General features: G+C 37.3%; 1 protein-coding gene across 1 annotated transcript; it reads right to left on the bottom strand.

The window, feature by feature from the left end:
* Window positions 1–9335: 9335 nt before the first annotated feature.
* LOC104232976 (phosphoribosylformylglycinamidine cyclo-ligase, chloroplastic) lies at window positions 9336–14099 on the bottom strand. Its single transcript, XM_009786256.2, has 9 exons — window positions 13976–14099; window positions 13030–13418; window positions 11369–11463; window positions 11200–11301; window positions 11027–11086; window positions 10406–10578; window positions 10171–10273; window positions 9917–10075; window positions 9336–9762 (listed from the first exon to the last, which is right to left on the bottom strand). Exons 2-9 carry the CDS (start codon window positions 13379–13381, stop codon window positions 9592–9594), a joined length of 1215 nt encoding a protein of 404 aa, XP_009784558.1. The 5' UTR covers window positions 13382–13418; window positions 13976–14099; the 3' UTR covers window positions 9336–9591.
* Between the last annotated feature and the right edge of the window lie 10905 nt (window positions 14100–25004).

The raw sequence follows: 25004 nt of genomic DNA, 5'->3' as shown, positions 1-25004 counted from the left end.
CAAATATGTGGCCCTCGCTTAATTATATCCTTTAAAATTCTTAGAAATCAAAGCGTGCCATTAGTCAAATTTCCATGGCCCTCGCAAAGCTGAAACGCGTAGTTGCTTTAAGCGCGTTATTTCAATAATACTACCTTCCTAAACTCGGGTGTGCATTTCATGTGACCCAAATCCAAATCTTAACAACGTTGAATAAAATATGTTTCAAATTGCGGGTGCATTTCATGTGGTGCGATCCAAAGACATGTTTTAAACGACGTTAAATCTTCTTTAAAATAATTAAAAGCGGTTTAAATAAGTTTAAATGTACCATAGGCTAAAACATGTATTAAAATCAGTTAATATGCCAATTATAATAGTTTAAGCGACCGTGCTAGAACCACGGAATCCGGGGGTGCCTAACACCTTCCCTCGGATTAACAGAATTCCTTACTCAAAATTTCTGGTTCGCAGACTTCAAAAGGAAAGTCGAATTTTTCTCGATTTGGGATTTTAAAATAAACCGGCGACTTGGGACACCAGAAAACAAACCATCCCAAGTGGCGACTCTAAACAAAATAAATAATCCCATTTCGAATAATGTCACTTAAATTGGAAAAATTCCCTTGTACTACCCTCGGGGTGTGTAAAAAAGGAGGTGTGACAGTATTGTACCGCGCTATACATATTCAATTTTTCTTAAACGAATTAGCTTTTGCGCAGTCGGTTCAACTTTACATAACGACAAGACAATACACAAAACGTAGTATTGCACCGCGCTATACATATTCAATTTTTCTGAAACGAAACAACTTTTGCGCAGTCGGTTCAGATTTACAGAACGACAAGACAACACACAAAATGTAGTATTGTACCGCGCTATACATATTCAATTTTTTTGTAACAAAACAGCAACGTCTTGATTTATCTTTTATTTTCATGTATGTTGCTTTAGTTACGGTTGTTGTGCTTTTATCTCTTCGAATATTATGTTATGAAATTTTAATCTTCATATTTGTCTTCTTTACTAACACCAATAAGTTGAATGTTGGAACTACCATATCATCATCCCAATTCAAAAGGCCATGTTAAAAAATGAGATGTAGCAAGATTGTGAAACATAATTTTATTTGATATATATTGCAACATACACAAGTACAGATAGTTATTAAAAAAAACATTACGAAAACAAAACACTATGTGTATTCTTGATAGTTGGGTACATTCGACGAACTTGCACCAGGAGCTGGAGCTGGATTACCACCACCACCCACACCAACTGAAGGACATTTACGACAATCATGTCCTGTTTGCGAGCATATGCCACATTTACGCGCATAAACAGTATTACCAACATCCATTTAATTTTGTATACGCGTTCTCTTTTGCACTTGCAGCTTGCGCAAATAGTCTGTGTTACACACCATTTTAAATGGTTCCAGCGGCTAATAATGCTCAGCACCCAATAGCTGCAACTGCCCACTATATGTGTCTACGTATGCAACAACATTGTATTGCTTATCAACATAGTTGGTTTCCCCTAAACCAACTTGTTGAAAGCACTTCAAGGCATGTGCGCACGACATGTGGTAGATGGTCCATTTCCCACATGAACACAACCGGCTGGCTTCATTCACCATCTGTAGATTATTCCCTCGGTGTCTGCAGATAGTGGTGCGAAGTTCAAAAATACCCCAGTCGTGATCGTATTATAAAAATGAATGCCAATGTGCTCGCCTCCTGTACTTCTCAAATCTTCTCGTCGGTATTGGCATAAATTGAACATGCAGCTCTATGCCTTTCAACAAACCTCTCTGCACTCTGTTTGAATGTCATCCGGACCATGGCAGTGACAGGCAATCCACGTGCAGACTTCAATAAACCGTTGAATGACTCCGACACATTTGTAGTCAGGGCTCCCCATCGTCTGCCACCATCAGCATGCAATGTCCACATGTGAAGCTCATGTCTCAATCGCCAAGTATAGGCTAGTGTATCTAACTGCCGGATCGCTTCCATGCGCCTCGTGAATTTGCACTGCTGGTGCTTAGTTGCAGCCATCCACATTAAATCATGCAAGGCCTTGTCGTGATATTTCTTCTGGAAATTGGCCTTCAGATGCCTCACACAGTAACAGTGGTATGCATAGGGTTCCTGCCATTCAGGAAAATGCCGTACAGAACTTAAAATACCACTATGTCGATCAGATATTAGACAAATACCTGAACGCTGTTTGACAACGTGCTGCTTCAAGTGGTTCAAAAAAACGTCCACGTCTCTTTGCTTTCATTGGTATAAATGGCAAAAGCTAGTGGAAATATTTGTCCGTTGGCATCTACTGCAACTGCGATCAAAAGCTTAATATTATACTTTCCATAGACATGAGTACCGTCTATGGAAATTACCGGACGACAAGGCACAAAACCATCAATTGCTGGTTTAAATGACCTGAACACATAGTTGAAAATATATTCTGGTCTTTCCGGACTCCGCTCACGCCTCCATTCAACAACAGTCTCTGGGTTAAAGTGTTTCAGTGCGGCCATGTACCTGGGTAGAGATGAAAATGACTTATCCCAGTCACATAAATAATTTCAAAAGCACGTTTGCGCCCGAGATATGCCTTTCTTTTGGTTATAGTACACCCATACTCCCGGTGAACGGTTGTAATACACTCTTTGATCTTGAACCTAATAGACACTTCCAAGTATGGAATCAAGACAAGAGAAATCAAGTTTACATCCAAGTTAAAGTGATTTTCATTGAATGTGTCCATTTCACATCTGTGGGTGCTAATATATTTACCCACTTTCCACAACCCTGATTTCTTCTTGCTGGCACGTAACATCCAGTGACAACCCATAAAGTCTATGGCATACATCCTTGTATACCTCTATAATTGACTCCCTTACCGTCATCTCACGGTACTCTCTTACGCTGTAGATTTTTACAGCCCTGATTAGGCGTGCTTTATTGGAAAAATACATGCCCTTTGCCAGCACCGCTGGTCTAGACTCATCCCACATTGCTGATCGAAATTCGTCAGCATCCCTTGTGAGGGCATCCACATCCGGTATACTTGGCAAATTATCAAGGTAGGGAATATTCCGCTCATGAAACAACACGTGGGACTCGTATACTCTTGGTCTAACAGGAGGTGGATGAGCATGCTCCCTCGTCAACTCAGGTTCGACATTCACTTTCTCCTCATCATTACCCTCATCAGGGAAGGGTGTGTCATCTCCAAACTCATCGGCATTGTTGTCATAATCACTATCATCTTCCTGACTCTGCGCATCTGCCAAATCACGAGTCAATACGTCGTCTATAGGCAACTGTGTGAGATCAGGAACATCAAGTTGCTCGTTTTCACTTCACAAAAAGAACAAAATGATAAGCTACTCAACTTGATAAATACTTTACATATAGCTATATCACTTCACTTACAAGTCATACTATGTTGACGTTCCATGATGGATATTTTCTTGTTGGTGATGACTCCCGAATGGACCACCGTGGTCCAACACGCCAGAACTACGCATATTCCAACTAAGAGCGGGGTCATAACTTGTAAAATTCATATCCGGACGGTACCCCCTATGAAAAATATGAGTGTTAATACAAATCCAATTCAAACATAAAATAAACTTCGCTAAAGCGTAGAAAAATTGAAGTTTACCAATCGTCTTGTGGATTATATAAAGTCAAAAAATTATTTCCTCGCTGCTCATTCGCCAGTGATGATAAGTGTAAATCAAGGCAAGCTCTTTTATCAGGAAGCTGTCCAGCAAAAAACTGCTCCAGAATAACCACCCGATGACTAGGGGTTATCCCTACTATGCACACCCTCATTACTGGGAACGTCTTCAACCTTGACGTACATTTCCAACAATTTTATTACAATAAATTTCCTGTATTCATCCGGAATCCGCAAAAAATCTCTAAGAGTTTCATCATCTTCGATGTTAAACTCAGAATAATAAGCAAACCCTTGTGGAGTCACAGAATACGGAGATCTACCGGTTACTTTAAAGTTCACCGAACGTTTCCTCACACTCATTTTCTTACGTAACAACGATATCAATTTATCGTACTCCATTGTAAGCGACAATTTAATATGACACTGTGAAGGTGAACTATACCTCACAGAATTATTCTCCATTACAACCTCACCCACCTAATATAATGAAACCCTTATTTTTGGCTCTTCAGACATTATAAAAAAAATGCTTGATAACAAGAAGAAAAGTATGAACGGAAGTTTGAAGGAAAGTTTTGAATGAATTTTCATAAAATCCTAACGCCTTTAAATAAGGCAAGTCCTAGCTCGGGGTGCATAATTTTTTTATGTAAAACGCAGTACAATACCGCGCTTTATATATTTAAATTATTGTTACGTCAATTAACCGCAGAACACTTATTGGTGGGCCCCAAAAAGAAGTAAAACGCAGTATAATACAGTGCTATATGTAAAACGCAGTATTATACTGCGCTTTACTTTAACGGCTAAAATTCCGTTAAAGTAAAATGCAGTATAATACCGTGTTTTAGGTAGAAAAGTAACTTTTTTAAAAAAAAATTGTAGAAACGTGTTTTGAGTCCAAAAAGTTGCCATTTAGGTTTCGGACTCTGATTTCTTGTGGTAAAGTAGTTAAATAGAAATGGCAGAAACTTAGTGATCGTTTGGACATAAGAATTGTAAAATTCCGGAAAAAATTGAAATTTATTTTCAAGTAAAAATGATATTTGAAAATTAGAGTTGTGTTTCGATATGAATATAATTTTGGATTGTTTTTGAATTTTTGTAAGTGATCTGAGTGAAAAATTTGAAAAACATCGTTTTGGAGTTTTTCAAATTTTCGAAAAATTTCAAAATCCTTCTTCAAGTGAAAATTGAAAATTTTATCGCCAAACATTGATTTCAAAAAAAAAATGAAAAAAAATTCATGGCTAAACTGGCTCTTAAAAGAGAAATTTTAAAACATCAAAGATTGTGGCGGAATGAATAGGATTCTTTTATCCTTAATTAGACATAAAATAAAAATAAAAATTACTAGTAAAGAATGATTTCCCTTTTAATTGATCGTATGCGACGCAAATCGGGAAATAACCTCTACGCTAACTCGGTAACTCCTACTTTACTCCATTACCTTAACTACGAGCCATGCTAACTCCTACTTTACCCCTTAATTTAAAAACGAGTGATATAACATTTTCTATTCAACATTAATGTAAGGACACACACCCGACGGCCGACACAACGACCAACCAAACCCAAGTATCTTTGCCAAGAAAAGAATAAATGTCCTGTTTTTCTAAAGATGAACTACGACGACTCTCGCTAACTGCATCAAATTCTTTTTAAAAAAATCTAATATGAATTGGATTTAAGGATCAAGAAGATCTCAAAACTGTGGATAGGATGTTTTCGTATTTTTACTTTAAGCTTAACTTTTACCTGAAAGTGAAGAAATGTCTCACTAGTTATAGCTAAACATTCGATTAAGCAATCGGTATTCAAGAAAATAAAGAAAAAAAATTGCACATGACGTAAATTTTTAGATCTATGGTAAAAGGGATTTCAATGCTAAAAGAAAAGGAAATGGAAAAGAACATTTGGCAGTCCAACTAAAAAAATAAAAAAATAAAATAAAAAACCAATTGTCACAATCATGTAATGATGTTAGATGGCTCATTGGAATTATGATAAATCAAATTTCTATGTTGCCCTTTATTAATCCGCATGAGATACCAATATACATATTGAATGGCTAAAATGAGATACATCCCAACAATGTGTGAAGTTGGGGTTTATGATGAGTTCCAATCTTCAAAAAAATAATATTGCATTCTTGAAAGGAGTATAAAATATTACTCCTGTTATGAAACAATAAAAGAAGAAGAAGAGTATTGCAGAGAAAAGTAGGGAGAAGAGAATTCTTATTGATATTTGGGATGATTTACATTGGAATAGAACCCTCTATTTATAGGGAGATGATGACTTAGCCACCAAGTAATGAACCCTAGAATCTCTCTAAATATAGACATTCACCATAAATAAAATTCTATTTATAAGACTTCCCCTTGAATGTCTATTCAACAGATAATGTGCATCGTTAAAACCTTAACTAAATAAAACCCAATGAGAAAAAAATTCTAAAGAAGGAAAAAGAGTACACATATATAACAATACGCCTTTTGGTTGCCTCGTTAAAAACCTTGCTAGAAAAACCCAGTGGGACAAAACCTTGTAACGGAAAAAGAGTGCAACGCGTATTAACACCCTCTGATGAGAGCATCAATTAACATCATTGAGCCTTCGCATTCCAATCTTGTGCACTAGCTTCTTGAAGGTTGACATTGGCAGAGTTTTGGTGAATAAATCAGCCATATTAACTCCAATGAATATATTGCACCTTGAAAATCCTCGCTATCACATTATCATGCTTATAGTTATAGCAAGATACAAATATGCACAAATTGCATTGAGAAAGTGGTACTTAATAATCAAGAATTGTATATGCTTTTTAAGCAACTTAAATCCTTCATGTATTGTCATATAAGTTAAGTCATATAAGCCATCTAAAGAGACTTTAGATGTATATCAAGTTCTCATGTCATGCTAGACATATAAGATATCGAAAACTGATTGCACATACCATTGACTTTATACTTTCAAGTGTTTGAACTACAGGTCCAAAACTATATGTTTATGGAATCAATTCTACTTGAATTGTGTCTCTTCCATTTGGCCAATACTTTTGTGTCTATATTCGATAGACTTAAGATCTTCATCTATACTTAGCGCTATGATAGATGTCGTTGACAAACATTTTATATCGGTTCCAATATTTTTTCATAAAGACATAACATAGAGATCTCTTCATTCATATATTCAGGTACCTGAATCTCTCATGAGATTTTATGAAGTGTTATGTCATGTGATCTTCTAGATCATTTGCCTCCTTATTATAATCACTTTGATCATTTGCTCATCTTCTTTATCAAGAAGTTCTATCTGAAATCGATTTGTCTATACGCTTTAAGCATACCATAGACTTTGTCATTCTAGGACTTACTATGAGCATTTGCAATGAGAATATAGTTACTTTCTTTGGGTCAGCAAATGCGTATGACATGCTTTGAAATATATTGCAAACGAATTATCTTTTTATGAACTTCAAGTTCATATTATGATATTCGAGGATCTATATATACAAATGATAATCCATTCCACGTAACTTTTTCTCAAGTGTTTATCATGTCTGCCCCTCATGTTAGAAAAACTAACTTGTTTCCTCAACTTTGAGAGCCCATCTTTGTGTGTCATGGTGCTAATCAAAATATACACCGCACATCAATAATAATAAGATAAAATTATTTGGTTCCTGACCCCGAACCACTTGTGAGGGGAGAATGTAATATACAAACTGATATAGGTAACTTTGTTCCCATAAGCAATAGTTTAGCTATTAAGTGGAGACACTCAATAAATTATTTTGCTAAACCAACTGTGATGTAAACCAACTTATCAAGATGAACTATCTTGAATAAAAAAAATCTGGAATATGCTCTAAATTAAATTACTGAGCAAGTTACCTCGCTAACACCGGCCAGGTTGCGGGTTAATAATAATCGCACATGTAACCATCTCATAGATGCATCTTATGTGGTATACATGGCAGGTGAATGTGCCCATATTCACCTTTGATATTTTCAGCATTTATGAGATTCAATCTCAATTTTAGTTGGTCTATTAATTAATAAGAACAAGCAATGTAAGAGAATTCATACATAAAGTTCCGATTTACACCATGACATGTGCAATTATCAATAAACTCCAAATTTATTATGATATGAGTTTTTATATCAATAAACATCCACTTTATTGTGGTATTCGTTTATTTGTGTAGTACAAACTGGAGAATAAAGTGGGTAACTTTTCACATACATATTACCCCGCTACAAGTTGTAGTAATAGAAGATATTAAATCTTTCCTTTATTTATAGTCTCAATATAATCAACCGCTTTCGCGTGTACTTTGGAAACTGAATAAGTTTTTCTGAGACTTACTACAACACAATAAATTGACATGATAATCAATTGTATTCCTCCAAAATAGTAATAATTGGCTCTTCCAGAGCTCTCAATTAATTTTGTACTACCAAAGATTCATCAACATCCATGTGATGAATATCTCTTTTAAAGAAAAAGTTATATCATTGTGGTCATGGTCAAATTATATGCAAGATCTGTTTCTTGCATTACCATTGTCTTTTAATAATCACACTGCCATAATATTTTGGCGTACAATAAGTACGTGACCATTGATCATTCATGCCATAATAATGACATTATTTTCTTATTTCATCTCAAACCTCCATCTAGAGGTGAGTGTGGTATATTCACTACCACTAGCACGTTCATATTCTTCCAAGAATGAATATGTATTCATAAATTAGATGTTGTCACATTCACATCATGAATGGACCATAATCATCTATATGTGTTTTATAAAATCTCATGTCAAATCGACAACAAACATTACTTTCACAGAGTGAAGGATTATTTTGAGAATCCTTATTATTCTCATTACTCAATGATGACGATTATAATTTCGTCTATTGCCACGTCCACATCCATTGATACATTCATAGTAGTAATTTTGTCTTCTTCCAGACTTATCACATACTGCTATCACATTCTCTAAAGGGAATGAGAATGGAGCAAATTCAATGGGACGAGTTTTTAATTCTTTGCCCACAATCATACATGAATTTGATCATGGCAAGACATAGAAATTTTACCACTTTGGGTGGTTATAATATCTTTCAAACTCCATTAGAGTTGCAATCAAAATTTATCGTCTTTGATTGTGTTTAAAATCAAATTATAGAATTTTAAGAATTTGAAAGACAAAAGTAAAATACTTACCTTAAATCCAGAATTTAATCGTGAAGGAAGTTCATAGAACAATTGACAATCATTATGCTCAATCCCAAAGCTTCTACTCAATTGGTTAGAGTCTCGTGCTGATAACGTGTTATGAAACAATAAAAGAAGAAAAAGAGTATTGCAGAGAAAAGTAGGGAGAAGAGAATTCTTATTGATATTTGGGATGATTTAATAGAACCCTCTATTTATAGGGAGAAGGTGACTTAGCCACCAAGTAATGAACCCTAGAATCTCTCTCTAAATATAGACATTCACCATAAATAAAATTCTATTTATAACAACTCCTTATTTGTTCAATAGATTATCATTTTTTGTAGAATAATCTGATCATTTTGACTGTCGCATAATGCTTTAAGTCGGTAAAGGGAGTTATAGCAAGAAAATTTTGATCCAAATGGAATTTAACCAAAAATTATCTCCTAAAATACATGCAAAACCATTTCTCGACCTCTTAAAAGTTGTCTACATCCTCATTGTTCAACAGAAGTTATAGATGACACTAGTGCACATAACAGAACACATCTATAAGAGCTTATACATTTGTTGTTAGACGATACAAAGAACCTTAAACAGGATGCGAAAGGCTCCAAAATTTTGAACTCTTAATCGAAAGTAGGCAGATGAACATAGAGATCACCCGACCATTTGCACAGCTTTTAGCTATAGCTTACTCCATCACCTTTTACAACTTCACCAATGCGGTATGCTATGCCCGTTTTCTGCACTTCCTCAAGTATCCGGTCAGCTGCTTCTGGACTAACTACGAGGACCATCCCAATTCCCATATTGAAAGTCCGCATCATCTCAGCATCTTCTATTCTTCCCGCCTTCATTTCAACCACCATATTGCAACATTAAAGGCAGAAAAGAAAAAAAATTGCAGCTCAACGATATGGTATCTAATAGAAGTGTAACTAATCAGTATCCCCACCCGCAAGTAATTAGTGGAAGAACATTCAAGCAAGTGTCGAAGATTCTCACCTTCTGAATCCATTTAAATACAGGAGGAACTGCCCAAGAGTCCTCGTAAATAATGGCTCCAAGGCCTTTAGGAAATACTCGAGGGATATTATCAGTGAATCCGCCTCCAGTAATGTGGGCTATTCCTTTAACCCCTCCTTTGCTAATAATATCAAGGACCTTCATTTTCCAAATCCGTAAAACACATTACTGCATATCCAATATAAAAAATGAAATTAACAATAAAGCAGAAGAGAAGGAAACCAAGAAGATACCTGTTTAACATATATAACAGTTGGGGCTATCAGAGCTTCGCCTAGTGTAATAGTTTCACCGGGAAGCTGGTCTTTCAAAGAAAGACCACTTTGCTTCAGAACCCTACACAGATAAGCATATCATTATCATTCAGAGAAATGAAATAAAAGTAAATAAAGTCACAAAAAAAAAATCAAAATATTCGAAAATAATTTTACAAGGCTAGATACATAATTTCTCTGAAGATAGACAAACCTCCTAACAAGAGAAAACCCATTTGAATGAACTCCACTAGATGGTAAGCCAATAAGAACATCTCCAACCTTGATGCTTTTCCCATCAATAACTGAATCCTTTTTCACAATGCCCACAGCAAATCCACTGAGATCATACTCGCCTTCGGCATAGAAATCGGGCATCTCTGCAGTCTGAAACACGCATCAAATCAGTTGAGTGCAACAACAGAAGATTGTTTCTAATTCCAAAAACATGTTTTACAAAGTCTAACATACAATGAATTGCTCAGCCAATTCAACAGCAAAAAAACACATCTTACGGCACACAGTTCTGTGTCATGAAACAAAACCAATTTTTGGGACCCTTCATGAGCGTGAGAGAAAGCTATATATGCAGAAAACATAGCACAAGACAAGTTTTACAAGTGATATCCATAATGTCTCAATGACTCTATGCACATATCACCCAAAAAAAAGTAGCACAAATCATTTACTGTATACTGAAATTCCTTTGATTTGAAAAGAAGAAAAAAAAGCTCAGTATTTGTCATTCATATCGCGCTTCTGCTGCAGGATACAAGTGATGCAACAATTTTATTACTAGGAGTGACTTTTAGTGAAAAAATGAAGAGACAGGTACCTCTCCTCCTAGAAGAGCACAGTCAGATTGCTGGCAACCATCCACAATACCTTTTATGACCTGCATGCATGGCAAGAAGCCAACTCTGTTTTACTGGAAAACGAGACAACATGCCAGTGTGAATAATGCTCTAGAAATGTCATGAACTGAGAGATATTTGTGTCTAGACATACCTTCTCTGCAAGGTCAACATCAAGACGGCTAGTGGCGAAATAATCAAGGAAAAATAAAGGTTTTGCTCCAGAAGTGACGATGTCATTAACACTCATTGCAACCTGGGAAGAAAGGCACCATGAGTTCTTAAATATCTACCAAATACATAAAAAGATGAATCAAACTTACCAGGTCAATCCCAATGGTATCATGAATTCCCGTTTCATATGCCAACTTAAGCTTTGTCCCCACACCATCAGTACCAGCCACGAGGTATGAATCCCCTGTTCAGTACAAGAGAAAAACCAAAAGAAGAATGTACAAAATTTAAGATCTGCAGCAACATAAAAAAGACAGAACAAAAATGAATAAAGAAATATATACTTTGACTATTGGCTACACAAGCATGAAAAAGATAGAAAGATATAGATAAAGGGGAACTTTTGAGCAGGAAAAAGCTAAGGATTAGTGGTAGTAAAGTTTCTAGAACTCCACGACCTACAAGTCTTAACAACTATACTGTATTAATTCAGTTGGACAAACTCTGTTTGTGCTCAGGTTGCACCGTGACTCCGTTATTTATGATACTTGATATCAGCAAAAACAGGTTTGGAATTGATATAACCTACAGTTCGGGCTGCTGGCTATATGATGTTAGATTTCAGATTTCCAAACCAATGTTAAATAAACTCTGAGAAGGAACAGGTTATGTCATTTTATGCTTAAGGGTTCAAATTAGAAGAGAAATATGGGTGAAACGAAAAGGACTTGTCCACTTTGCTGGTAGTAAGCAAAAATAAAAGTAACACTGTGCTCCTTTGACGGGTACTACCACAACAGTGAGTAGTTGCAGACACCAAGAAATTGACATCGGATCCTCGCTGAAGGAAGGTTGCATACTGAAACAGTGAGTGCTCAAGGATACCTGACCTTACAAAGGAGAAAGTAGCCTAAATTCAGGAACGACTAGTTTCGCAAGCCAAATTTGCCATCATTATAATTGTTACACTGCAGGCCAAGTTACAACCAGCTGAAATTATGTCTTCTTGTTAAAATTACACCACCTTTCTGACCTACTGCGTAAAGAACCCATATGCAGAAATATTTGCTACCAAGTCCACCAGTAAATCCCCAATGTAAATGCAAAATAAACCTATGGAAAGAATTTGGTCCCCGGTAACAGAGGCAACTATGCCATTATATGATAGTAAATGAACATACATAACTTTTGGATAAAGTTAACTTTATTAAATTTACTGATCCTCAACCTCTTGGGTTTTTCATTTAAAACTTCTGTTTACATTAGCTGATGAATATGCAATATGCTGCTAGGACAAAAAAGAGACTGTCAAGTGTCACAGGGCCAAATCCCAGCTACAACACCTAGCGTGTACCCATTTACTCCAGCCTCGATGTGGACGATTACTCCGCACTTGTGCTTGTGGCCATAGCAAGCTTCAGGGTGAATTAGTCAAGATGCATCATGCATGGAGCCTTGCCGGACACTACCGTTATCACAATATATTTCAAAAAAACTGCAACACTGGTATCCATCCTAAGTAATAAAATTTACTTTTCTCACTGAAAAGAAGAATACAAGCTTGATCTAAGACCTCTAACCCAATTTCCAGCATAGTCTACAAAACCAAATCCGAGCAAACTTAAGAACATGTTTTCTGAAGTATTTCCCTTTAGCCATGGCACCAGCTTATTGGTCGAACGGTCATTTGATTTTTGTAACAAGCTAACCTTGATTATGTCTTCAACTAAACAAATAAGTCAATGTTTTCAATTGAAGATGCCATGTAGAAGGATTAACCAACATAAAGAAGGCTAATGGCAAACATTACCTAATGGAAAGAGACCTCCGAATCCCCCAATTCCAGGTGCCATTTTGGCTATTCTCCTCACAAGCTCCGACCCTGCATCAATGTCCACACCAGCATCCTTATATGTAAGACTGCTGGGCTCATCTGCAGCAGTATCAACTGGACTGGCACTAGCAGTAACCGAGAACGTAATGCTTCTCTCCCTGTTACTTTTAGCATGAAGATCTTTGCATAAAGGCAGCACCTTCTTTGAGAAGCCTTTGAGCTTGGGTACACATGATCTTGGTTCAAAGATAGATGATTTTGCACGACAAATGGGGGACGCAGCAATGCATTGTGATATCTCTAAATTTGCTCCATAAGACGTATTCATGGCAACCCAAGGTAAAAGCTGCTTGAAACTAAATAACCTAAGAAAACGAACATAGTTAAAGGCGTATCCAGAATTTAAATTTGATTCCTTTAGGTTCTTACCATTGATCCCGTTACACTTTTGAAATTACTGGTTGGAAATTAGTATTTTTTTAAGCTTTTAGTGAATTTTTTTCACACACACACAGTATCAAAAATACCTGAACCAGTTGACATTCAAAAGCTTAACATGTTAGAAGCAGCTAAACATGACCAAATTTTTTGTAGAATAACAATAAGCTCTTCAAACAAATAGGCTCACAAATTAACAAATGGAATTGTTCTTGCTCCAAATAACAGACACAACACAGGACTGAAAAAGGTGATAACGAATACCACATTAATCAATCTCGAACCTCAACATAACAACTAGTACTGGTAAAAACAGAAAAAAACTTAATCAGATAATGGGTGCGGAGCAGAAATAATAGCGATTGAAAGTAATGCATACAGATTATAGAGAACGAGAACAAAAAAAAAAGAAAAAAGAAGGGAGAAGAAGCAGCAGCAAAAGGAAAGGGAAGATAAAGAAAAAGAACAGAAAGGAAATCAACACCTGCTAACGAAGATAGGAAGAGTTAGAGACAGAATTGGCCGGGAACTAGACAGTATTAGTAGTTCAGGAGAATTCGAGTACAGCGGGTTGGAACTTGCCCTAAATTCTTTCACTTCTTTTTCATTATTGCGATTGGACCCTTATATTAGTTAACTAGTGAATTTTAAGTTTTACTTATTTTTATTGCTGTTATTATTATTATTATCATAAGAGTGTAACTTTATATCATTGAGGTTTTATTGTCTTCCAACTATAGTTAATCCTTTTTTTTAGTAACATATATAGGTGTGAAATTATACCTTTTTCTCGTTTATAAATTTGCAAAAGTCATCAATGGAATCAATTAGGCATGTTCCATGTTATCCATAAAACGATACAGTTAAATTTATACGTGGTTTATAGACAAGTGAATTAATTGATCCTGAAATAATAGATGAATTAGACGAAAATGTAATACTTAGCCTTGAGATAAAGATAAAATAGCAGGAATAGCAATTCAGGGAGCAAGGCTTTCGGGTACAATAGCAATGATATCAATAAACAAGAAGATAAAATTATATTGAGCTTTGAATATAGTCTAGCGTATGTTTTCCAGAAAAGTCGTTCTGCTTACAATGATAATAGAGCTCACTATTTATAGTTACACCTAAGGAACAAGGTCCTAGAACCAAGCCCCTCTTTAATCTCAATTATGAGGGTCGTTGAAGAATGTGTAACGGCAGACAATGAATGTCATATTCCTTGTAACGGGCCGCATACTTAATGCTATAGAATATTCCTTATTAAATGCTACCGGGTAGCAGACATTTATTTCGCCTTTATGTGTATAATTTTCCCTGGTAACATATGTGGTTGTTGCCTTAGGATTCAACTATCTTCTGTCTTTGGCTCCACGTGTCACTTCTTTATACGATCATTTAATATAAACATATTTTACCCTATACAGATAGTCCCCCTGCTTTCGGGTGGCATAACTTTGTGATACCGGGAAATTGGTAGAAACATCTTCTTTGGCGTAAAATTCACTGACCCCCTCTGAAAAGTTTTCTAACGGTTGATTAGACGCACGTCTCTCCGTATTTAATGTCACGTACACGCGTCATTCCATAATTTAATAGAGTATCACTTTTGTCGGTTATCGAGGTAATTATGGCCCCGATTTTAGTCACTTATTCTGTCGCTTATACGCATCAAACTTCTTCATTTACACTTCATAATTCTTCATACTTCCTCAAACTCTCTTCATTCAACTCGTACTTTGTCTTCAACTTTTCTTTAACCTTCTTCCTAAGAGAAACGTTTTTCCTTCTTTTCTAATACAGAATGGCTTCTTCTTCTAAAAACCCTAGTTCCTCAAAGAACAAAGGCAAGGCCGATGAGGCTGCTCCTTCTACGATGAGCACAATCAGCCCCAGAAGTCTTGTCACAACTAAAGACTTCAAAGAGAAATTTTCTTCTACTAACCCTCATACATGGGCCGTTAGCAAATACCCTTTTTCCATCCGTCTTTCCAGTATTCCTTCTGTGAAGGAAGATTGTCGTTGCTAGGATTTAGACATTATCGCTCCTGATCTGGCGGAGCGGGTAACCTTACCCAAGAAGGGTTTACATACTTTTATATGTATATCTTCACTTTGGGAGCGTTTTCTTTGAATGGAGAGCTTGACTTTGTCATCGTGGAGTTCTGCCTCCGCTACCAGGTGTGCTTGGCACAATTAAGCCCTTTCGTGTGGAAGACAATTGCTTGTCTTCGGCGCTTGTTCTAGGAGACGGGGGAAGAGCTATCCCTAGATCACGTGATGAACCTCTATTCCCCCAAGATCTTCTGCGGGGGAATGGTAAATTTCAACAAACATGGCCACCATGCTCTGTTATCTAGCATGGATGATGACAACGACCGTGGGTGGATGGAATGGTTCATCGTAGTTGCCATCAATAATATCATTCCGACAATGGCTTTATCCTTTTCGGAATCATGGAACCGCACTCGTAAGTTCCTTGTTTAACTTTTCTTTTATTAAAGATCATCTCATATTATTATTGACTCTTCTTCTTTCGCCTGTTTCAGCAACTCGATGGATACCACCTAGGGTTGAAGGCTTGGACCAATGGGTCCGAAAAATCTTGGACGTCACCGAGCCCCAGACTCGCACGTAAAAAAGAACTGGCACTTAAATACGGGTGGAAGACCAAAAATCATGGTAAATTGGACTCATCTCGTCTTTGCTTTTTCGTTTGAGGAAGTTGATTAATCCTTTCTCCTTTTGCTGAATTCAAGTCTACCCTAAGGCTTAGTTGTCGTCCCCGAGGAGGATGTTTTGGATAATCCTGCTGATGCGGTGAGGCTGCTTCAGGAGGCATTTACTCGAACATGCTTCTCCAAGCCTGCTTGGGGTGCAAGTGTTTCTTTTCGGATTCCCTGGCCGAAGAGAAAGCAAGTAAAAAAGAAATGTTCCTCCGCGGTTGGGGGAAAAAATAAAAGGGCAAGGAGTGTCGTGCCAAAATCGTCTTCAGATGCTGTGGTGTCGAGCGTCTTGCCCGAGTCAGCCATAGATATTGTGGTTATAGATGATGACGGAGAAGCTAGTGATGATGATACTTCTCTACATGACGACGACCTTCATCAACTTAACAGAATGCTCAATCTGTAGAGTTAGTTACACCAACTAAAGACGAGGATGAGGCGCTCTAGGGAGTTTGAGATGGTAGAAAATGCCAACTCCCGTTGCCCGATCCCAGTCGATGCGCCCAGTACTGTGAGGATGAGTACCGAGCCCCTGCCATCTTTGATTGACGAGCAACCAATAACCAGCACTACATTTGGCACAACTACTTCTCACCCTTCAATACTATCAGCTTCATCTCCTTCTTCACCAATTCATCCATCAGCAACTACTACATCATCTCCACTGGCCGCATCTGTCCAAAAAGAGGGTGTTCCCCTCCCCCACTCCCGAGTTCCTAGGAATTTGGGGCAAAAATTATGCCACCCCCTCAGAAGACCAGCAAAAAAGGAGGAGCGTTACTCTCTCGGTCTTCATCGGATGTAATCTGCTGTCTCGGCTGTGGAACTTGCAAAAAGATTGGGAAAAGATACAAGCTCTCTCGGGAGAATACTTGTTAAACAATGTTATGCATAATGCCGCAGTGGTATATTCTTCATTTCCTTTGTTATCTCTTTTCTCTTTGATATAGTAGTATTTTGATTTTGTCTTTCTTGTTTTGCAGGCCAATTTCCTTACTTCCGAGGGCCTCCAAAAGTTGATTCGAGATAAGAAGGAACTTACCTTCAAGCGGGATCAACTTTTAGCCGAGCGGGACCAAACTATCGCTCGCCTCTCAGAACTGTAAGCCAAAGCTACTGAGGTCATTGTGTTGGAGGCTCATTTGCAGCAAAACGATCAAGAAGTAAAGACCCTTAGCCAAGAGATCTGCCCGCTGAGGGTTCAATTTGAAGGGGCTAGGGCTAAATGAGCTGAAGTCCATAGTGTCGTTCTTGCTGCATCCGATCGCGAAGTTGCCTCCGCTGAAAGGTTAAATAATTTGGAGGTGGCCTTGAACTCCAAAACTAAAGAGCTTGCTGCTATCGAGGTGAAGTATACCCAATTGGAGGAGAAATATAAGAGGACCATTGAGCATAATAGACTTTTCAGCCCCACGGTCCGTGATCTTGATGTCAACCTCCGGGCTGTTAAAGTAGCACGGGAAAATCTTTCTACCGAGGTTGACCAACTTAAAGAAGAACTTTAGCATCGAGCTACTTCCCTCATTGTTGAGAAAACACATTCTATGTATAGCATGAGGAGAGAAACCTTGGAAGATGCCAAAGTGGGTGTCATTGATTTTGACGCCGAAATTGCTAAGGCACATGAGCTGGAGTTAGCTACAAAAAGAGGTCTTCCAACCAGGCCTGATGCTACCGATTCTTCTGGTTCTGATTTTGAGTCCTTGGGAACTAAAGAGGAACTAGAAGGTGATGATACTGATGGCGAAAATGATGAAGGCCAAGATATCGAACCGGCGGTGGATCTACCCCCTTCTCCTGGGGGCGCGTGTTATGCCCCGCAATATTACGTCGATATTACGTCCGACAATATTATATTACGATGATGTTATGTCCTACAGTATTATATTACGATGATGTTACGGCTTGCAGTATTATATTACGATGATGTTACGCCTTGTAGTATTATATTACGATGATGTTATGCTTCACAGTATTAAATTACTACGATGTTATACCCTGTAGTATTGTACGGTGAATTTGTCGTAAGGTAATTGACATCAGTCTAAGGAAAGATTATTTGGAGATTATAAGGATTATGCTATTTCACAGGTGATGAGTAAATTCGTGAAGATGAGAGGGGGAGCAAGTAAAAGAAAATGAATTTTCATCCAAGTTTGTCATTTTGGGATAAAATACGACCCGAGTTATAATACCTGGTATTTATGGACTAATGCTATACAAGGTACCACATGACCATGATAGTGAGGTATATAAGGTATGTTAAAGTGAGTAGTATTTTAAGTAATTTGAGATAATTCGTAATTATGTAGATAATTGGGTTACTTAATGATTTTGGTGGAACTATTAGCTAAGAAATTAAAATTCTTGGGATAAAGAGTAAGGACACCTAACGTGGAAGCCCTTGCCTTAGGGAAATGGTGACTACTAAGTTCACATAAAAGGTGTCAATAGTTGGAAAAGTCTTTGGCCAATTAACCCCTATCAAGTGGGGCCCATACCACTATAATAAGGAGCCTTTCAAATTCCTTCATTCATTGAGAAAAGAAATAGTATGGATTTTACATGACATACATGAAATCTACATGAATATTTCTTTAGTTGGATATTTCATTAAGTTGGACATTTCGTTAAGTTGGACATGAAATCGTATGGATCTGCTTTCAACATTAGTTGGATTTCTACATGAATATTTCATTAAGTTTCAAATGGAGAAATGCTTACACCTAATCTACATGGCAACGTGAGTTACTGTAATTTCTTCAACATTTCATACGAAGGCTATTTAATACAATAGCAACAGGATTTTGTGATTCTAAGGGAATACAACGAAATCTTTCTCAAGAATATCATACAGATTCTTCCCTACTTCGATCCGCCATTACATGTTTCGCCGCAATTGGCATGTGTCAAAAGGATTTCCAAGAGAATCGGTTTAGGTATGTTAAGGCTATCCCTTCTTTCCTTTTGGCATGATCCAAATAATACAAATAAAACAAGCAAAATACGCAACTTTCATAAATGACTTTATTCATAAAAATATTAGGGGTGTTTATATTCTTGATTCCCCATGTGAACTATTACTATATGTTTTGTTCATGAGTCTCATAAAATACATATTTAATAAAGTTTATCCGAAAAGCAGATTGATTTTTATGGCATTCTGAGAAAATTTTATTAACGTAGTTCTTATGTATTTCATGCATTTATACATGTACATTGACCCATGACCAGATGGCGTTATATACGCATATATATGTATATTATATTTATATGGGATATGGAAAAAAGTTACGGCGTTATATACGCATATATATATATATAGGGGATATGGGAAAAGGTTACGACATTATATACGCACCACCACCTGATCAGCTGGTATACGTTGACGATTTGCCCATAGTGGCCGAGATGATATGATGGAATGCCCTCAGAGGCTTAATAATGTTATAAACACATGTATCTATGCACGACATGATATTCATACGCATATGCATGACACTATAAGTATTTCATGATTTACATAGTTATCCAGACTTACAGATTAAGTTATTTACTCTATACTTCTTCCATGTCTGTTATGTACTTATCTATGTGCCTTACATACTCAGTATATTATTCGTACTGACATGACTTTTTACCTGGGGACGTTGTGTTTCATGCCCGCAGGTCCCGATAGACAGGTCGAGAGTCCTCCAAGTAGGCTATCAGCTCAGCGGAAGATGTTGGTGCGCTCTATTTATTTTAGAGTTGCTTGATTGGTTAGTATAATTTAAACGTGTATTGTTTAGTATGGCAGGACTCTGTCCCAACCTTTATGAAAATTATGTATTCTTAGAGGCCTGTAGACAAATGTCATGTACTTAAAAGATTGTATGGCCTTGTCGGCCCATGTTCTGTACACGAGTGGCTAATTTGGTCTTATAAGCCCGTACTTCATATGTATAAGTTTGTATTCCCTCATGTATTACTTCGGTCCATTTACCTATGATAGAATGATATGAAAGATACGTTACGTTGGTGCTCGGTTGAGTAAGGTACTGGGTGCCCATTGCGGCCCATCGGTTTGGGTCATGACAAAAGTGGTATCAGAGCAGTTCTATCCTAGGGAGTCTACAAGCCGTGTCTAGTAGAGTCCTATTTATGGGTGTGTCATGCATCACACTTATAAGCAGGAAGCTACAGCGCATTTAGGACGGTCACTCTTTCTTCTTACTCTAGATCATGTGGTAGAGCTCATTTGTAAGAACTCAATTTCCTAAATTTATCTTATTCATAATACGATGATGCCTACGTCCAAAAAGACGGTTGATAAGAGATACAATTGTGGAAGAGTTGAGTCAAAGGAACTCGATTTTTTGCATCATGATTATGATAAATATGAGGTATTTAGCAAATCATGTATATACTAAGACATGTAAGCTTCTTGATAAGGATCCCTAAGGCAAGAATGCCTATCCACTCTTACGATAAAAAGGAATAAGGAGGGAGACACAAGTTTTAGCAAGTAAAAAAAGCAAGGTGAAGAATGTACGAGGCACCCAGTTAATGAAGATTATCAGTATTACAGTTCCGGTAGAAAAATACAAGCATTGTGAGTTACCCTCAACATTAACAAAGGTATGTACAATTGACCACACCGATTAAGTTATGCCCTATAGGAGCTAACAAAAGTGGTATAAGAAAAGGACAGATATTAGGATCCAGCTGGGGTTAGAGTAACCCAAAATGATGGACAGATTGTTTGTGTCAGTTGACATTTCCGAAGGATATTGCAAATGTGCTAATACATCTCCTCGTGAGATACCTAGATGTTACACTCTAAAATAGTACATCTAGATATGAGCACTATAAAAATAGGCACTGGAAGCCTTGAAGGGATAAATATTACCTTAGTGTGGCTCCCGTCCCTAGTAGAGGGAGAATGTTAGGCAACCCGAAGAGCCAGTAAATGGAGCAAGGGGAGGTAAAAGCAAAAGAATATCTTGTTAAAATTTTCAGAATAAAGTGATAGATAGAAATATTAGAAGGGAAGTACGAAGAGGGATAACGAAGCATTATGAGTGAGATGTGATACATGGATGACAACGGTAGAGTGTTAGAGAATCTATAGTAAAATGATGAAAGAGACGAAAGGTGATGGGCCTTAAGACAACAAAAGAGTATAGGTCATACAATCACGTCCTTATTTCGAGAAATAAGTCCGTGACTCTGACGTGATTAACAGAAGGGAAAGTTAGACCCCAGAGTAATGTAAATCAATATGGACTGGTGAACAAGATAAACTAAACATGAATTAGGAACTGAGTGATTTGATAATAGTCAGCATCATGAGAATTTCATATTGCGATCCGGCAATAATAGAATGGACAATAGAAGAATATCCATGATGAATTCAAAAGATAGTCATTCAGGAAAATGCTTCCCTAAAGCAAGCAATGTGAGCAAAGTTAAGGGACTATATGCGTCACTTACACTAAGTGCCACCATTGCGAGTGAGGAATTTTGTTATCCTTGGTATATAAGGATTACCGCAAGGCGAGTAAGGATTATCAATAATGTAAAAAGATGCCAAAGATGAAGAGGAAAGATATATATAGGCAGCTCATCGTAGCTCCATAGTACTCCCATAAAGGGGGGGGGGGGGAATATGGAATGTTGTGGCATTAAGTCAGAATTAAGGGGTTCTAGTAATTATGGAATGGTAAAGGAAGAATGCGATAAAAAATGAAAAAGGGACGAGACTTCACTTATTCAAAGCCTACATATATGCTACGATTCTAGAATATTATGCAAATACAATGTCAAGGAAAGGAAGTAAGGGCCCTTGCACAAGATGTTATTGATAGATAAGAAGTCAATGAAGACATAAGTTAAGACAAAGGAAATAACCCAAGAAAGATTATGCGGAATATTGATATGAGAATGGGCCAACGAGTAGTTAGTAATTGATTCAGGAAGAGCCTAATTATGGCTAAACAGGAGGTTACAGACGAGTTAGCAGATCGTGCAAGATAAACATAGTAGAACCTAATATGTTGAATTCAGTCTTGCAAATATGACATCGTGATCCTTGAGAAATATTCAAAGAGGAGTTGGAATAGTTAAAGGTACCATATGAGTATTACTGAAATAAAAGAAAGCCACTGGGAAGACAGTCAAAATATTAGTTCAGAAGCAACCCTACAAGCACAAGGGCATGGAGGTAAGCAACTATGAATAATTATAGGCAAGGAAGGACATCAAAAGGTCCGTAATAAGCTCACAACTTTACAAGAGTCTAGGTTTCTCCCTAAGTACTACAACGAAAGACTAGTTGAGGAAATAAGGAAGAAGGCTTCAACCTAAGCACAATGACCTAAAGAGGAAATGGTCGTGTAACAACAGTCTCGCAACAACATTGTAAGCACTCCAAAGGAAAGTGGCACCTACCATGATTAAGGAACGAGAAGAAAAAATCAAAAGTAATATTCGATACCATGTGAGTTGCATAAAAATTTCGGCATGCGTGGGAACTAAGATAAGCTAAGTATACATGCAATAGAGGGGCATAAAGACTAGAAAAAATAATAGCTTATGTTTAAAGAAAGCTCAGAGGGAACAAAAGGGATTATGCACTTAAGACTTCAGAGTGATATCCATGCACCATATATGTTGTTATTCATACAACCTTAAAAGACTCCGGAATAAGTTAAAAGAAAGGCTAAAGTAATAACTAATACCATGAGCCGCAAATTTGAAGATAGCTTAAGCCTAAAGATTGATCAGAAGGAAGAAGAAAATAAAGAGTTACATCAACGAAGTAAATCAGGAGTCTGATTATTGGACCCAGAAAATTATAGACCTCGTGATTGAGAATATTTCAGGATCACACTTAATATCATAGGTACAATACAGATAGTACAACAACCATATTCTATTACGACTCTATGATAAAGCCAGTTAGAAGAGTACCAGCCTCATTAGAAGTCAGTATAAAGCTTCCATCGGATTGTGTATACACCAGAGGTGCAAGTATTATAATAGATCTTCAAGTTGTGAATGTAAATTATACCTATATGGAAGGGAGTTCATGAAAGAGATAGAAGATGTGATGTGAGATTTTAAGGTAAATAAGGTAAATGTGAACAACGTACGATATACTCAAAGGCAGAAGGTGGTGAATAATCTATACTTTAGGTAGAAGGCTAAAAGCGCTGGAATTCAGTATCCAGGAATGATAGCGTCGTCGTCGTCGATAGCATATCGTCCAACCTATGGATTTTAAATATCGAGAGGTCAAGCTAAGAGAGTGAAGGAGAGTTAGAGATGTGATGTCTCGCTTGATGTTCCAAAATAACACAAGAAAATCTATAGTGCAAGGAAGTTGAAGGAAGGCTGCGAGTAGTATAAATGGATATGTATGGGTCGCAAGCTAAAGTATGGTAGAACGACAAGATTGTAGGAAGATAGGAGTAAGGATAAGAAAGGGCGAGTGAGAAGGTGACAAAATGGATAAGTCCTCAGGATTAAGCCCATGAAAACAAGAAGATTTGATGGTTTCTCTAAGTTATACAAAGCTCGGTATAGCCTGAATAAACTAAAAGGAGTCAAAGACAAATGGCATTTTGTGATGATCCAAAAGGTCATCACTCATTTTGAAAGTAAATTCTGCATTCCGAGGCCTTAAAAAACTCTTTTTTATCTCACCTCAATTTACGTGCGCAGTCTGGGCGCATTTCCGAAAAGCTTTTATGTAAAAACTAAGTAAAATAAGGAAATTGGCATTTAAAATTGATTAAAGTTGACTTTGGTCAACATTCTTGGTAAACGGACCTGGACCCGTGATCCAATGGTCTCATAGGGTCCGTAGTAAAATATGGGACTTGGGCGTATTCCCAGAATCAAATTCCGAGGTCCCAAGCCCGAGAAATGAATTTTTGGAAGAAATTGTTTAACTGAAATTATAAGAGTTTTTGGAAATGTAAAGATGTTTGAAATTGATGGTATCAGGCCCGTTTGGTTACGAAGCCCTGTACAGGTCTTATATAATAATTAAGTTGAATCTGTGAAGTTTGGTAAGAATCGGAGTTCGTTTAGTATAAATCGGACCTTTATTTGAGAAAATAGAAATTTTGATGTTCTTGAGTGATTTCATGAATTTGAGGTTTAATTCATAGTTGTTGATGTTATTTTGAAGATTGGATCGCACGAGCAAGTCCGTATGATATTTTTGGACTTGTGTGCATGTTTGGTTTGAAGCCCCGAGGGCTCGGGTGAGTTTTGGATAGGCCGCAGAGTGAAATTGGACTTAGGAGCAAGTGATGATATCTGGTAGTTTTGCCTAGGCCTCGCAATTGCGAAGTGGACAGGCTTGGTAAATGCGACCCCAGTGTCGCAAATGCAAACCAAGCCTGGGCAGGCCCTTTTCGCAAATGCGAACACTGGGTTGGGAATTGCGAAGCCCACCCCATCGAAACTGCGATGTTTCCTTCGCAATTGCGAAGGTGACAGAATTTCCCATGGGTTGCAAATGCGACAGATTCTTCGTATTTGCAAAGATAGCAGACTTCCAAATGGTTCGCAATTGCGAACCCCTGGTCGCAATTGCGACATCTGCACCTGTGTAAATCATAACTTAGACGGATTTCTCTTCATTTTTCCAACTTTTCAAACCCAAAAAACATCTTGGGCGATTTTTCAAAGGCACACACTTTTCCAAATCATTAGTAAGTCATTTCTAACTCATTTATTTCCATCTAATCCATCTTTTTACATGATTTCAATTCAAAATCAAGGATTTTC

Source organism: Nicotiana sylvestris, chromosome 4 (assembly GCF_000393655.2).
Source record: "Nicotiana sylvestris chromosome 4, ASM39365v2, whole genome shotgun sequence".
Lineage (NCBI taxonomy): Eukaryota > Viridiplantae > Streptophyta > Magnoliopsida > Solanales > Solanaceae > Nicotiana > Nicotiana sylvestris.
Note: the sequence above shows the minus strand (reverse complement) of the source record. Positions and strands in the feature narration are given on the sequence as shown.